Genomic DNA, 17202 nt, shown 5'->3' with positions numbered 1-17202 from the left:
AAGTTGCCAGAAATGTGTGCCACTACCTGTCACTATTTTGAAGGGGAAATGAAGGGGATAAAACAGGCCTGGGCAAACTTTGTCCCTCCCTCCAGGTGTTTTGGACTTCAGCTCCCACAATTCTTAACAGCCTTGGGCCCTTTCCTTTTCCCTTTCCTTTTCTGCTTAAGCGGTGAGGGGTTGCCTGAGGTTGTTAGGAATTGTGAGAGTTGAAGTCTAAAACACCTGGAGAGCCCAAGCTTGCCCATGTTTGGGATAGAAGATATCCAAAATGAAGGAGTGGTTTGCAAAGGGCTATAGAAGCTGGTTAATTTGTGTGTGTGTGTTGCCATGCATTTGCAGGGGATTTGGATGTGATTTTCAGATAAAATATTTGTTCAAAACTGTACCATCAGCTTAAAAAAAACTGGAGGGATTTCCCATCCTATATCTAACAAATCCTTCTTAGTACTCCTGATTTCTGAGAGAATGCCATGCTAAGGTGTTTTTGTGTCCAAGTCTCAGTGTCAAGGAGCAATTGTATATGCCTCTGTTGCGTATATAGGTACCGTTTCCTCTCTGTCTGCACATCTGTTTTTCTGCCCCAATAGAGCATCTCCCACTGCACAATACCCTCAGACTGAATAATGTACTTTCCTCTTTTCTCTCCCTTTTCTGTTCCTATCCATTTTTGTTTTGTTCTACCACTTCACGATGGTCCTTCTCACAATAAACAGCATGTGAGAATAACTCTCTCATTTACTCTATACTGTGGGATCAAGAGAACCAGTGGTGGTGGAGAAGCAGGGAAACCTGCCAGGAATAGTGACCGAGTGGTCACACCAGAGGCATCTTGAGCTCATTGCTGTCAAAAACATACGATTGGAGAAAATCTCTGATTTTAAAGTAAACAAGGCAACGGTTGTTAAGCTTGGAGGTCTGGTCGGGGTTTTTGACATGATTGCACATACATTGTGCCTGAGTGTTCAATGCTTTCCAGCTGTTGTTTTGGCTTTTGCAGTATTCCATTCAAAAAAAAAATCTCTTCTCTGCCTCCCCTCCCAGCTTTGTGATAGTGTCCTTCTTGATTTCCTTCTTCCCCTACTCAGTCACCTCTCCTGGGACCAGTGGGGATTCCATTTTTGCAAGCATGCATTGTTTAAGTCTGGATTCCCTCTCCCTTCATTATGTCTCTGTGTTTGTTTTTTTTTAAAAAACTATTCATAAAGGGTTGTTGTAGGTTTTTTGGGGGTATATGGCCATGTTCTAGAAGCGTTCTCTCCTGACGTTTTTGCCTCCATCTATGGCAGGCATCCTCAGGCATTCTAAGGATGCCTGCCATAGACACAGGAGAAACGTCAGGAGAGAATGCTTCTAGAACATGGCCATATAGCCCAAAAAACCTACAGCAACCCAGTGATTCCAGCCATGAAAGCCTTAGACAATACTATTCATAAAATGTGTGTAATTGTAATGCCGAGTTGTAATGTGCAGTATTTATTTATCGTGTCACAAGTGAATTGAGAATATAGTTATAATGTATTTAATACAGCTCGGAAAACTCACAGCAACCCAGTGATTCCAGCCATGAAAGCCTTCGACAACACATTATTAACTTTCCTGATGAATCATGTTTTCTCATGGTGGTCCAAAGCCTGGTAGCCTCAGTTTAATAATCATGGACTATAGTGAGAATCCAAACTTGATTTGGCATCAGGGCTGCTGCTGGGGTTTTCCATTCTCCTCCCTCTCACCTAGTTGCTAATGCTCCTTCTATTTACTTGATCCCCACTTTCTCTCCTGATTGAGATTCAGGATTGGGAGTATAAAGAAAGAGAAAGATATACTTTACATTGAGAGTTCTGAACTACTTCCATTGAATTGCTGTAAGTTTTTCAGGCTCTATGGCCATGTTCCAGAAGCATTCTCTCTTGACGTTTCGCCTGCATCTATGGCAGGCATCCTCAGAGGATGCCTGCAGGTGAAACGTCAAGAGAGAATGCTTCTGGAACATGGCCATACAGCCCAAAAACTTACAGCAACCCAGTGATTCCAACCATGAAAGCCTTCGACAATATAGCAAGTTTGTTGTGTAGAAAGCCTGCTCTCACTTAGATGCAATGCCTAGTCCTCCCATCATTTCTTACATGGAGCATGGAAGTGGTGCCATCTTATTTATTTATTTATTTATTTATTTATTTATTTGTAGTATTTATATTCCGCCCTTCTCACCACAAAGGGGATTCAGAATGGATCACGGAACACATATACGGCAAACATTCAATGCCGTTATACAATGACAAGGCAGACAACTGTACATAGATAGAAGTATATATATAGGCTTTTCCATCTTCTGCATCTTGGAGGCTGTGCTCAGTTCTGGCCACATGGTGGTGCTGTTGCTCCATCTTTCCTGCTGAAGAACTTTGATAGCAACTTCCTTCTTGATCGAATCACTGGCATTTTTCTGTCATTTCCTTATGGGTGCCTTAAATACCTCCCTCCTTTAAAGCGGTATCTATTTAACTCTTTGTATAGCTGTTTTTGATCTGCAAGGTAGGCAGAAGCTGGGTTGAAAGACTAGGAGCTCACCCTGACCTGGGCTTCGAACTTTCAACCTTTTGATTGGCAAGATTTAATGCAGTTGGTGGTTAAAATCTGTCCCTGCTTCAGCAGTCTCAGCAGGAAAAATATCTTGTTCTGGTGCAATTAATAGTTTCTCCCTTGCGTTCCAGAGTGAGATACATCTCTGCAGTCCTCTGGCCTGGGATGCTTCTTCCATGTCAGTTTAAACGCGTTCCTTCCAGCAATGGATCCTTTGAAAGGCTTTTGAGTCACTTTCTCTCTGTCTTTTCTCCCTTGTCCCCCCACCCAGCTGTACAGCTGCTCTCTATAAATGGACCAATGTATATACACAAGGGAAGAGAAGGTTCCACAGCCAGATGTTTACATGTCCCTTGCTCTTGATTGCTATAAAGCTTGTAAAGATGGAGCAATTGGGAACCTTGGTTTGCTACATTGTGTGGGCCTCTTGGAATGATGTAAGGATGCAAAAGAAAGAAAGAAAGAAAAAGAAAAAGAAAAGGAGATTAAAATAGCCGGCGCTGGACATGAGTCAGAGCTTGACATCTTTCCAGGGGAGTTCAGCTCCACAGGACGTGAAAGGAACATGATGACTGTGTCTTGGAAGCAAGGGTTTGAGAAGGCTTTTCCCCCGCTCCCAGCACCATCTCTTACTGCATTTGTACTACTTTCTCAATCTGTCAGTAAGGCAAGTCTGAGTAGGAATTCAGTGGTTTCCTCATGTGGTGGTAGTCAAAGGGAACATTATGTCTCTCACCTCATCCATGAGCAATGGGAAAGTCCTGGCTAATTTCCCCCCGTTTTCTGTGGGGAAACTAGATTCACATAGCGTTATTTATAAGAATGCCAATTAATTCCCATCTCCTCTGTGGAACATTAAGCAGGCCATTGAAAAAACTCATAGTAGAGAAAATTCAAGCTGCAAAGCAACAGGAGAGAAACGGTAGCCCACATTATTTATTTATTTAGTTATTGTGTGAGAAGTGAGTTGAAAGTATAGTTATCATGTATTTAAAAACACAAAGATAAAAACCTGGCATTGTACTAAATGCCCTTTGACCAGAAGCTGGTCACTTGGAGTGCCTCTGGTGTTGCTTTAAGAAGGTCCTCTATTGTGCATTTGGCGGGACTCAGATTGCATTGTAGTAGGTGGTCTGTGGTTTGCTCTTCTCCACACTCGCATGTCATGGACTCTACTTTGTAGCCCCATTTCTTAAGGTTGGCTCTGCACCTCGTGGTGCCAGAGCGCAGTCTGCTCAGCGCCTTTCAAGTTGTCCAGTTTTCTCTGTGCCCAGGAAGCAGTCTCACGTTTGGTATCAGCCATGGATTGAGGTTCCAGGTTTTAGCCTGCCACTTTTGGACTCTCGCTTGCTGAAGTGTTGCTCCAAGTATTTCCGGAGATCTTAGAAAACTATTTCTTGATTTAAGGCATTAGCATGCTGGCTGATATCCGAACGGGATGGGCCAGGAATGTCACTGATTGATGTTCCAGGTTTTAGTCTGCCACTTTTGGACTCTCACTTGCTGAGGTGTTCCTGCGAGTATCTCTGTCAATCTTAGGAAGCTGTTTCTTTATTTAAGACATTGGCTTGCTGGTTGATATCTGAACAGAGGGTGGGCCGGAGATGTCATTGCCTTGCTCTTTTCACTACTTCTCAACAGATGTCAGGCGGTGTGATGCCTATTAAACTATATAATTTCTCCAGTGGTGTGGACATCCTGTGCATAGACATCCTGTGATAATGTGGCATGTCTCATTAAGAACCACATCCATTATTTTGAGATGTGTTCCAAATTGGGCATGTGTACTCAGCAGCAGGGTAGCAATGCGCAAGGGCAGATGTCTTCACTGTGTCTAGTTGTGATTCCCAGGTTGTGCCAGTCAGCTTTCATATGATATTATTTCTAATGCAAATAATAAAAGTAAGCAGAACAAAGAGCAGTCAAGGATATGGTAACGAAGAACAGTCAAGCCCCCAGAAGACATTGTTGCTTAAAGAGGAATGAACTGGAGCAGGAAACCCGTGTCTCTTTCTTTCTGGGAAGTCAGTCAAGGCCTATTAATACTTCACAGACAAGCTGTTCTTGGCAATTCAATGGCTCACCACAGGAAGGCAGTCTCTCATGGGCCCTGGCACATCTCGGGAGCAAGGAGCCATGTGAGGGTGCCTCTGGCTCCCAACTTTCTTTCTGAATCTGTAATTGATCTTTCAGATACACTTAAATGAAACCTAGATTCCTAAAAGGCACATAAGCTATAAATTCTGAAGTAGAATTTTGAGAGAAAGGAGACTGAAAATGTAGATGACCGAGGAACGAGAAGGCTAAGTTCTTGCAACGAGCCAGATTTGAATTTCCTCCCTTTCTTGGATTCAGACTACAAAAAAGAGATTCCCTCTAAGGATTAGGAAGAACTTGTTCTAAGAGTTGTTTAATAGTGGACTAAACTTCCTCAGAAGTTGATGGATATCCTTCTTTGGGGACCTTTAAACAGAGATTGGATGGCCATCATGTCATGACCATTCCTGCACATGACATGCTGTGCCTTTAATGGATGTGCAAAAGAGGCAACTTCAGCAGGTACTGCTTGTTACCTGATATTCCCTCTCCTACCCAATCATTTAAGGTATAGGAGCAATCTCTAGTTTTAAATCCAGCAAGCCTATTTGGGAGAGCTTTGGCATGGCAGGAAGTTGAACTCGATTGCCACCATGGCTCCTTCCAACTCTTTCTTTCTGGACATTTCCTGTTTTCTTCCTCAGTTCCCCATCTCATTCATTCTCTAATATTTCAACCTTTTGTAGTGGAAAGAGGAGAGTGAACAGCTTATTTGTGTACAGATGGCAACTTGTAACCACCTCTCCTCGCATCTCCTTGGCTTAGAGTTGGCCTGAAACCCAACTGTACCCAGTTGGGAAGCTGCATAGCTTTGGTCTTTGTAAAGGTTGCCTAGAAACCCAAGGCAAAACCATATTGTCACTGTCCTCTTGCTCGCATGTGCTGTCTTGCCGCAGGAGAAGGGCAAACACCATGAAGCTGAAATGCTGGGGGCGTGAGTGTGTGTGTTGATCATGCTCTTGGAGACAGGTGGATCAAAAGCACAGTGGATAAACAAAAGAGTCTTTTGCATTGCTTTGAGTGGAATGCATCTAATTCTCAGTATTGGGAACAGGTCTGATGATTTGTGGATTTAATAATAATAATAATCATCATCATCATCATCATCATCCACTTTATTTATATTCTGTTCTATCTCCCCGAGGGGACTCAGAGTGGATTAAAACATACACAGGTAGGAAAATATTCAATGTCTTTTTGTTGTCTATTTGTTCAGTCGCTTCCGACTCTTCATGACCTCATGGACCAGCCCATTCCAGAGCTTTCTCTTGGCTGTGGCTACCTCTATCTCCTTCAAGGTCAAACCAGTCACTTCAAGGATACCATCCATCCATCTTGCCCTTGGTTGGCCCCTCTTCCTTTTTTCTTCCATTTCCCCAGCATCATTATGTTCTCCAAGCTTTCTTGTCTTCTCATTATGAGTCCAAAGTACTTCATCTTTGCCTCTCATATCCTGAGACATCTTTGCCTCTCATATCCGGAGACATGATAGCCATGTATAAATGTGAGAAGAAGTCATAGGGAGGAGGGGGCAAGCTTGTTTTCTGCTGCCCTGGAGACTAGGATGCGGAACAGTGGCTTCAAACTACAAGAAAGGAGATTCCATCTGAACATTAGGAAGAACTTCCTGTGAAAGCCATTCAGCAGTGGAACTCTCTACCCCGGAGTGTGGTGGAGCCTCCTTCTTTGGAAGCTTTTAGATAGAGGCTGGATGGCCATCTGTTGGATTGCTTTGAATGCAATTTTCCTGCTTCTTGGCAGGGGGTTGGACTGGATGGCCCATGAGGTCTCTTCCAACTCTATGATTCTATAATTCTATGATTCCTGCCAGTGAACAATCGGGCATTATTTCCTGGAGTATGGACTTGTTCGATCTTCTTGCAGTCCAAAGCACTTTCAAAAATTTCCTTCAACGTCTCTTCAAAAAGTGTCTCTCTTCCATCGCTTAGCGTTCCTTATTATCCCGCTCTCACAGCCATAGGTTACTTTAACTATGCAGATCTTCATTGCCAGTGTGATGTCTCTATTCTTCACTATTTTATCAAGATTGGTCATTGCTCTCCTCCCAAGAAGGAAATGTCTTCTGATTTCCTGGCTGCAGTCTACATCTGCAGTGATCTCCACACCTTTAACACAGTGAAATAATAATGACACACAATTACACAGAACAAAGAAAAAGGCTTCCCCTTTCAATTCTGGCTTCTGGAGACACTGCTCAACTCTGGCCATAGGATGGTGCTCTCTCTCTATTTCCAAGCCAAGGAGCCTGTTGTCCGTAGACACCTCCTGGTCGCATTGCTGGCATGGCTGCATGGGTGCCTTTTATTATCTTCCCACTGAAGCGGTTCCTATTGATCTACTCACATTTGCATGTTTTTGAACTTCTAGGTTGCAGGTTCAAATCCTGGGAGTGGCGTGAGCTCCTGCTGTTATCCCCAACTTCTCCTAACCTAGCAGTTGGAAAACATGCAAATGTTAGTAGATCAAGGTATTGCTCCGGTGGGAAGGTAATGGCACTCTGTGCAGTCATGTGGGCCACATGACCTTGGAGGTGTCCATGGACAACACCGGCTCTTCGGCTTAGAAATGGAGATGAGTACCAACCCCCAGTTAGACACGACTGGACTTAATGTGAGGAGAAAACCTTTACCTTTACCTTTAAGTTGGCAAGAGCTAGTCTAACAGTACCAACCTATGGCTTCTAACTGCCAACCTTCAAAAACTGAAGATTCAATAGTTCAATGGTTTAACCCATTGTGCCACTGCAGCACCACGGTTTAGCCCAGACCTGTGTGTTTGGATGACAACAGCACTTCAAAGTTTCAGGTACAGGTTGTTTTTGAAATCACAGTATCATTTGATATGAGGATACCAGGAAATGAACTTTTAACTGTCAGTATGCAGCGCGTAGGAAGCTGGTTTCAGGCAGGATTCTTTCCTCAATTTGTTTGGATTTGCAGATCTGAACTAAAGTGGAACCATAGTGCTATAATTGTGTAGTATGAATGGCCCATTAATCTCAAAAGTGCCACATGTACAGACTAGTATGGCAGTGTCTTTCACCAGGACAGCAATCTTTTTGCAACTCTATTTCAGTGTAATGTATTTGCAACTCTGTATTTACAAAATCTGGTTGGTTGGTTTGTTTCAACCACTTTCACTTCGATGTACACGTTGGAAGTGCATATAGCTATTTGAAAGAGAAGATGGAAACTCAGTAACAGTTTCTTCAAAATAGTTTGGCTTCTCGTGACTTTTCTATTTCTAAAAAATTAAAAGAAGTGAAGGTTTAATTGGCTTTTTGGCAAGGATGGTCACCCATTTGAGCAAAAGAGATTCACTGGGGATGGTGCAACTTTTGGATGCTATAAATCTAGCTAGTTTAAGAGTGTTATATTAGCCATTTATAAGAGTGGAAACTGAATATCACCTAAAAAGCTAAAAGCCCCGTCTGTTTGATTGACATTACTGGTAGCTTAGATGCCAAATATCTGCTTTGTAAATGGGAGGGCTGTGTGTTGCAAATGATCATTATCTTCAAGGAATAAGTAGAATTCAGACCAGCCCGCCTTTGCCCTGAAAATGGATCATATACTCACTCTTGCCCATCTGATTAACCAATATGGAAAAAGCTGAAAGAAAAGATCATTTGTATTGCTGCCTGCCCTGACTTCAAGGCTGCCTTTGATTCTATAGAACAAGGTGGAGAGATAAATGATGCACAAGAGTTGAAACAACTAATCTCCGGTGCAGATCATGCATTTTGGCATTCGGATACTTTTAGAAAACTAAAACCGCCTTCTCTGATCTATTGCTAAATCATATCCATGCAAAAGAAGAAAGAGCATAACGCTCCCCCCCCCCTTTCTCTATAATTTTCACAACAACAGAGAAGAGGAGACAACAGTGATAACAGCAACTTGCATTAGAGATGTAAAAATCCCAGAATTGAAGACAAAGAGGGAAAAATTAACCAAACCTACAAATGACCATAGATGGAATCACAATCGCACAATTACAGAAAGCAACCCTGCTTGTAATGTGCCACATTATCACACAATTCCCTGTTGAGTTCTATATTTTTTGGACAGAATCAAAATCATTGGTGGTCCAAATGTCTCTAGGTAGACTAGGATTTCTCAACCTAGGTTTTCCGAAACCTGGGATTCTGTGAAAGGTTACTGGGGGCTTTTTGGGAGATTGTGAACATATAAAAAGCCTTTTAAAAAAAGGAAAAGGTTTTTGATATAGTATTTTTAATGAGACCTGAAAATGATTTCAAAGGTTCCTCAATGGTAAAAAGATTGAGGTAGGCCATGAAACTCATGATGAATGATGATGATAGCAAAACCAGGCAGAGTAGTATTTATTTAATTATCATGTCAGAAGCAAATTGAGGGTACAATTGTAATGTATTTAAAAACACAAACAACGTTAAGAACTTTGCATTATACTAATTGTCCTTTGACCAGAAGCTGGCCACTTGGAGTGCCTCTGGTGTTGCTATAAGAAGGTCCTCCATTGTACATGTGGCAGGCTCAGACTACATTGTAATAGATGGTTCTATGATTTGCTCTTCTCCACACTCGTGGACTTCACTTTGTAGCCCCATTTCTTAAGGTTAGCTGAGCATGTTGTGGTGTCAGAGCTCAGTCTGTTCAGCATCTTCCAGGTCACCCCATCTTCTGTGTGCCTAGGAGGGAGTCACCCATCCAGTATCAGCCATGGATTTAGGTAGCCTGCCACTTTTGGACTCTTGCTTGCTGAGGTGTTCCTGTAAGTATCTCTGTAGATCTTAGGAAGTTGTTTCTTGATTTAAGACACTGGCATGCTGGCTGATATCTGAACAGGGAATGGGTCGGCGATGTCAGTGCCTTGGTCCTTCCATTACTGGCTGCTACTTCCCAATTAGTGTCAGATGGTGCAAGATGGCTAAATAGCATAATTTCTCCAGTGATGAAGGGCGTAGATATTCTGTGATAATGCGCCATGTCTCATTAAGAGCCACATCCACTATTTTAACATGGTGTTCCACACTGAGCATGCGTACTCAGAAGCAGAGTAGCAAAGCGCAAGGGCAGATGTCTTCACCATGACTGGTTTTGATCCGCAGATTGTGCCAGTCAGCTTTTGTATGATATTATTTCTAGCACCCACTTTTTGCTTGATATTCAAGCACTGCTTGTTATACATCAGACCAAGGTGCAGAGTAACTCTTAGGTATTTAGGTGTGCTGCAATGCTCCAGTGGTAATCCTTAGACCTCGGGGTGCTTGTCTGTTTTTAAAATGAAAAGCACACGTTTGCATTTTAAATGGATTAGGAATCAGCTGGTTTCCCCTGTAATAGGCACTAAGAGCACCTAAAGCTTCAGAGAGCTTCTGTTGAACCATTTAAAATCTCCCTTCTTGAGCAGTGATGGCATGATCATCAGCATAGATGAATCTCTTTGTCCCTTCTGGGCATGGCTGGTCATTTGTGTAAATTTTAAACATTGATGGAGCAAGTATGCTCCCTTGATGTAGGCCGCTCTTCTGTTTTTGCCATCTGCTTCTTTCACCCTGGAACTCAACAAAAAAAGCATCTGTTTTGTAGCAGATTTCTTATGAAGTGGGTGAGGTGGTAATCCTTTTTGATATGTTACATTTTATTATTTTATTTGTGCAAAAAATAAAATGTGAGGCTGGCATAGAGAATTACTGATTTGTACATGGCTAGGGATGTGACTAATCAGCACAAACCTTCAGTATGTGTGTTTACTGGTGGTACTACTGTAGCTATAGATCAGAGATCCTTTCATTTAACCTTCATGTATAGATCAATCCAACATAGAGTGGTTAAAAAACACTAAAAAAGAACTATGTTGATGGCACTTCAAGAGGGGTTCCCAAGACCAATCGCTCTTGTTGCAATGGTGTAGTAATTGTGAGGCTGCGGACCTTATTTTAGTTCTTGTGGACTACTGGTGCTCCACGGACCACAGGTTGGGAACCACTAACCTAAGCAGAGCTGTTGAGGATAATGGGAGTTGGAGGTCCTTCCTTCATATGATTGCCTCAGTCAAAGTAATATTGAAGTTAGCTAACATGAAAAAGGCAGGAGCTGCAATGTCTTGCTATAACATTTAACAAGTTCTGTTTGTTAATCGTTTCCATAAATATACGTTGGAAATGATTAACTGCATCTTTCTGGCTTTGTTTTTAAATCATCTGTGCTGGTGGGAATGATTTACAGTTTCTCTTGTTAACTACTTTAAATACTGGGTTGAAAGAAAGCGGAAACAACCATTCCATTAATCAGCAACAATTGGCAATTGGATGTGATGAGTAGGAAAGAGGCAAAAGCTTTCCAGGACTTGTACTTGCCTTCTTTGTATCCATATCTTGTTCTGGGTTGCTATGAGTTTTCTGGGCTGTATGGCCATGTTCCAGAAGCATTCTCTCCTGACATTTCACCCACACCTATGGCAGGCATCCTCAGAGTTTGTGAGGTTTGTTCTGCTTTGTAACCAAGAGGTTTTCCCTCTCTCCGTCTTCTCTTTAGGGCTTTCCTGGTGATTTTGGGGAACGTGGCCCCCCTGGCATTGATGGCAACCCGGTAAGTTGGCAATCATTCAATTATGATTTTATATCTCTGTTAGAATATACTAAGGAACTGTCTGTTGGGCTAATGGTTGGGCCAATTCAAAGAAGCCACCCTTCTCAGTTGTCATGTTAACCTCTCTTGAAATCTTTACCAACCTTTATTCAAAGTGTTAAATACTTCAGTCAAATATCTTGCATGCAGGAGGACAATGATGAACCAATCCCTTTCCCCTTCCTCCTTGTCATTGTTCCTCTCTCCTGTTGCAATCCTGCTGTGGACTTCATTAGATGGGAAGAACTACAACCTAAAGCCAATAACAATAAGGTTGGCTTTGCTTTCCGTTGAAAATAAACAACCCCAGTGCTCCCTACCACTTGGTTCTTTCAGAACTTTCAGCACAGGGTATAGGGTTACAGCCTGTGTTGGATGGGGTTACACTCCCCAGGTTCGCAATTTGGGGGTGATCCTGGACTCATCACTGAGCCTGGAACCCCAGGTCTTAGTGTTGGCCAGGGGAGTTTTTGCACAATTAAAACTTGTGCGCCAACTTCGCCCATATCTTGGGAAGTATGACTTGGCCACGGTGGTCCATGTTCTGGTTACATCCTGTATAGGTTACTGCAACAGGCTCTATGTGGGGTTGCCTTTGAAGACTGCTTGGAAGCTACAATTGGGCCAATGGGCGGCAGCCAGGCTGCTCACTGGAGCAGCGTACAGGGAGCATACCACCCCCTGTTGCATCAGCTCCACTGGCTGCCAATCTGCTACCAAGCACAATTCAAAGTGCTGGCTTTAGCCTATAAAGCCCTAAACAGTTCTGGCCCAGCCTACCTGTCCAAATGTATTTTCCCTTATGAACTATCATGGAGATTGTCTGTTGAGGCCCTGTTCTCAGTCCCACCTTCTTCGCAAGCGCAGTTGGTGGTGGCCCCTCGGTTGTGGAACTCCCTTCCTAGTGATATCAGGACAGCCCCCTCCCTCTTAGTGTTTAGAAAGAGAGTCAAAACCTAGCTCTGGGAGCAGGTGTTTCAAAAATAGAGCAGTGCAGGAATGTTTGTATGGAATATGTGTAATTTGACTATGGATTGGCCTTCAGACTATACTCTGGATGATGTGATTCATTGAAATGTATTTTTATTATACTTATGCTTTAATGTTTAACTTGTGTTTTAACTGATGTGGTACGTTTTAAGGCACTATGGAGGTGCGATTGTAAGCCGCCTTGAGTCCCCCTCGGGGTAGAGAAAGGCAGGATATAAATAAGGCAAATAAATTAATTAATAAATAGTCCCAAGTTGAATAGGCCCACTGGATCATTGAGATGGAGCTAAGTGCTGATTTACTATTCAATGATTGAGTCAAGTTCTGTGTTCAAGCTTTAAATCTGAACTCAAGAGACACACCTTTTCAGGGAAATGTACAGTTTCCACCTGGTAACATATTCTGTTCTCAGCAACTTTGCTCTGAAGTGTAGGTCAAGCTCCATTCTCTACTTTGAGTTATTTCTGTTTTGAAGTGCTGAGACCGGTTCCATCCTCTAGTCCTTCATACATTCCCTTTCATACACACAAACACTTCTCCAGTGAAGATACATCTTTGGGTTGTTTTTTTTTTTTTTTGGCAGAATTGAATGGTGAGTTAAATCCAAATCCAAAAGACCTATGTTGAGGTTCTACCTTCTGCCAATTTTCTTCACTCAGCTGCTGTTCCCGCACCTTTAAACTGGGAGTAGTAGTAACTACTGAGCACTCAAAGGACTATTGACTATTGAGACCTTAAAGATAAAGATAATCTTAATGTGTGTATTCCATCAGATTAGAAAAATAATAAAGTCTTAGTCCTTCCCTCACTCCTTCTTCCCTCCCCTTTGTTTGTTGTTTGTTTGTTCCTTCTTCCCTTCCCTTCCCTTCCCTTCCCTCCCCTCCCCTCCCCTCCCCTCCCCTCCCCTCCCCTCCCCTCCCCTCCCCTCCCCTCCCTCCCCTCCCCTCCCCTCCCCTCCCCTCCCTCCCCTCTCCTTCCTTTCTTCCTTTCCTCCTTCCTTCCTTCCTTGTCCTCAACTTTCCTCCAGCTTTCCCTTCCTGCTAAAAACTGTACCGTGAAATCCTCTCCTGTCCATTCCTGGGAGAGGAAATGGGTCTTGCCTGGACTTAAACTGCAAGAGGAGAACAAGCAGGCCTTGTGTCTGGAAGGACCCACTGCCCCCCTTTCATTAACATGCCTGCAAAAAATGGAAGTAGGAGATTGCTTGGGCAAAGGAGGGGGCACTCTCTCCCCTCCTCCCTCCCTCTTTCCCCTTTCCTTAAGTTCTGCCACACTGAGGCACTTTTGACTCTCTGTTTGTTAACAAAGAAAAGGCCATAACCGTGCTGAACTTTCTCTTTCTTTTAGGGAGACGTGGGTGTCCTAGGCCCTCCTGGAGTTCATGGACTCATTGTAAGTATGGTGCAGGCAGGAGGGCTTTCCCTACTACTTCTTTATATCTTGGGGCTGGAGTTGGAGGGGGGAGTGTGTATGTTCTCTTGGAGGTTTTTAAAAACTCTTTCCGAGACTTGCAGTTAGAGCCATGCAGGAACTGCATGCCTTTATTTTGTTTGGGACAGAATGGAGAATGGACACTGAGAATAGATGCAGAGTGTGAAAGTCGCTGTATTTCCAGAATGGCCAAAACAACTATGAAGAATTACTTTTCCCAGGAGAAAGGTGTGTTTTCATAGATTGGTAGGGAGTTGCAACTATAACTGAGATGAAGGCCTTCTATGTCCCACAGGGACAGGGCAACACATTTTGCTGCCTGAATAACAATACTGAATGGACTCTGTAAACAATTGGTTTGACTCACCATAAGGTAGTTTCAGGTGCTCATTACTCCCTGACTTGCAAGCTGCCATTAGATATAATAAGTGGATTGTCTCAGGCAGCAGATATTATGATGCAGCAGCAAGGTTTGAGAGGAAAATAACAGCGGGCTAAGCTACCATGCTTCCTCCAGAAGTGACAGAGGGTGATGATTTCCTTCTCAATGAGGAAAGTGGATTCAGCAATTAATTCTGATGACTCTTTATACATGGAATGGTTATTCTTTGACTCAGACAGGGAAATACCGTATATATTCGAGTATAAGCCAACCCGAATATAAGCCGAGGGACCTAATTTTACCACAAAAAACTGTAAAAACGTATTGACTCAAGTATAAGCTGAGGATGAGAAATGTAGCTGCTACTGGTAATCATCAGCAGGTTAAATGTTTCTGAGTATTTACACAAAACTGTAATTTAAGATAAGACTGCACAACTCTGATTCAACCATTATTCTAACCTTCTTCAATGTAAATGTGCTTACCTATCACCTATATTGATAGAATAAAATAATAAATGTAATAACATGTAATAAAATAATAATAGAGTAAATAATGGAAATTTAATAATAATAGTAATAATAATAAAGTAATGTAATAATAACAATAATAGAGTAAAATAATAAATGCAATAAAAGTAATAATAGAGTAAAATAATGTAAATGTAAAAATAATAGAGTAAAATAATAAATGTAATAAAAATAATACTAATAGCAGAGTAAAATAATAAATAGCCTTGACTTGAGTATAAGCCGAGGGGATATTTTTCAGCCTAAAAAAGGGGATGAAAAACTAGGCTTATACTTGAGTATATACAGTATATGCCTCCAGTGGTGCATTGGGTTAAACCCTTCTGCCAGCAGGACTGAAGACCGATAGGTCACAGGTTCGAATCCAGGGAGAGTGCAGATGAGCTCCCTCTGTTAGCTCCAGCTACCCATGCGGGGACATGAGAGAAGCCTCCCACAATGATGATAAAACATCAAAATATCCGGGTGTCTCCGGGCAATGTCCTTGCAGATGGCCAATTCTCTCACACCAGAAGCAGTTTTTCAAGTCACTCCTGACACGAAAAAAGGGAAATATATTGGTCTGATATTGTCAGAGGATAGGAAGCCACTGTGGGAGATGGTCTTCACACCCTGCTTCTTGGCTTTCCACTGGGACACCCAAGTGACTGCTTCTCAATTAAATGACCCTGTAAGTTTTTTCTATACAGTTGATCATATATCATAGGGTTGGAAGACACCATGAGGGCCATTTTGTCCAACCCCCTTCTATGCACAATCAAAGCACACCTGATAGATGGCCATCCAGCCTCAGCTTGAAAACCTCAGGAGAAGGAGACTCCACTGCAACACATTCCACTGCTGAATAGCTTTTACTATCAAGAAGTTCTTCCTTATGATTAAGTGGAATCTTTTTCCCCCCTGCAGTTTGAACCAATTGTGCCATTGTGTCCTGGTCTCCAGAGCAGCAGAAAACAAACTTGTCACATCCTCAATGGGAATATAATCATAATATTCTTTATTTATATTCTGCCGTATCTCCCCAAGGGGATTCAGGGTGGATTACATTACATATATATGGCATTCAATGCCGTTATACAATTAACAAAGACAGATAGTACATAAACAGAGGTAAAGGCTTCCCATCTTTTTCCATCTCCGGCATCTGGAGGCTGTGCTCAACCCTGCCATTGGGGGTGGGGGGTGGGGGGGGGGTCTGTCGTTCATTCTTCCATCCTGAGGAGCTTGGTTGTCCTTAGACACTCTCCTGATCAAATCACCGGCATGTTCTGCATGGGTGCTTTTTTATTACCTCCCTGCCAAAGCAGTACCTATGTATCTACTCACATTGCTGTTTTCGAACCGCTAGGTGAGCAGAAGCTGGGCTGTGAGCTCACCCCGACCTGGGCTTGAACTGTTGACCTTTCCATTGGCAAGATTCACTTTAGCTGGTGGTTTAACCCGCTGTGCTAAAGTCCGGCATCCTTTCAGATATTTAAACATGGCCCTCATGTTCCCTTTCAGCCTTCTTTTCTCCAAGCTAGACCTACCCAACTCCCCAAACTGTTCTTCATGCAGCTTGGTTTCCACACCTTTGACCATTTTGGTTTCCAACCCTTTGACCACCTTTAGTCAAAGTTTTAAAAAGGAGGAGGTGGACAGACATTCCAAGGTGCAAAACACTGGGAACATGTTTTAATGTAAAACAACCACAACAATGTTTGTGTAGAATTGTTTTGCAAGCAGACATTGAAAACTGGGTGCTTTCTCTCAAGAATAAACTTTAGCACAGCTTTAGCCGGACTTTAGCACAGCTGATTAATCACCAGCAGCAATAAACATTATCAATCTAAAGGTGGTAGTTCGAAGCTCAGGTTGGGGTGAGCACCCGATTTTCAGTCTCGCTTACTGTTCCCCTAAGCAGTTCAAAAACAGTTGTGAGCTGTAAGTAGAGAAATTAGGCACCACTTAAGTGGGGAGGTATTTTATGGCACCATAAAGGAAATGCCAGAAAAAATGCTGGTGATCAAATGAAGGAGGAAGTATGTGAACAAGGACTCTTTGTCATAGAGGATGGAGCGACAGCGCCCCCTTGTGGCCGGAATAGAGCACAACATCCAAGATGCCGAAGTTGGAAAAAATGCTGGCATAATACCTCTATCTCCTGTCTGTCCTGTCTGTTTAGTGTCACTGAATGTTTGCCATGTATGTGTTCTGTGTTCCGTCCTGAGTCCCCTTCAGGATGAGAAGGGTGGAATATAAATGTTGTAAATAAGTAAATAAATAAAATGAATAATTGCATCCTTGGTCAGTGGAGCAGTGAATCCATGCTGGTTTTTATTTCAAACCTAAAAAGAACTGTCCAAGGTACTGTTCGATTGAGCCTACAGTACTTTGGACAGATATCGAGTGGCTTTAGTTCTCCAGGCAGAGAACCACTCCTCATGGCACTCTTTGCTCAATCACCATCACTATTCCTATATTTTTATTTCATCTTTCTTCCTGTGAGCTCATGGAAGCAACCAAGATTTTCCTCCTCCCTGCTGAAGACATGTTAGTGTGGCTGGCTAACAGA

At 42.6% G+C, this 17202-nt stretch overlaps 1 protein-coding gene across 2 annotated transcripts in view; it reads left to right on the top strand.

The window, feature by feature from the left end:
* The window catches only part of COL27A1 (collagen type XXVII alpha 1 chain), a 213135-nt gene that overhangs the window by 72553 nt on the left and 123380 nt on the right, over positions 1-17202 (top strand). For both annotated transcript variants that reach the window (XM_060757312.2, XM_067471901.1), the window contains 2 exons: positions 11223-11276; positions 13653-13697. In XM_060757312.2, the coding sequence (XP_060613295.2) occupies positions 11223-11276; positions 13653-13697 (99 nt within the window). The remainder of the gene's footprint in view (positions 1-11222; positions 11277-13652; positions 13698-17202) is intronic.

This window comes from Anolis sagrei, chromosome 11 (genome assembly GCF_037176765.1).
Source record: "Anolis sagrei isolate rAnoSag1 chromosome 11, rAnoSag1.mat, whole genome shotgun sequence".
NCBI lineage: Eukaryota > Metazoa > Chordata > Lepidosauria > Squamata > Dactyloidae > Anolis > Anolis sagrei.
Note: the sequence above shows the minus strand (reverse complement) of the source record. Positions and strands in the feature narration are given on the sequence as shown.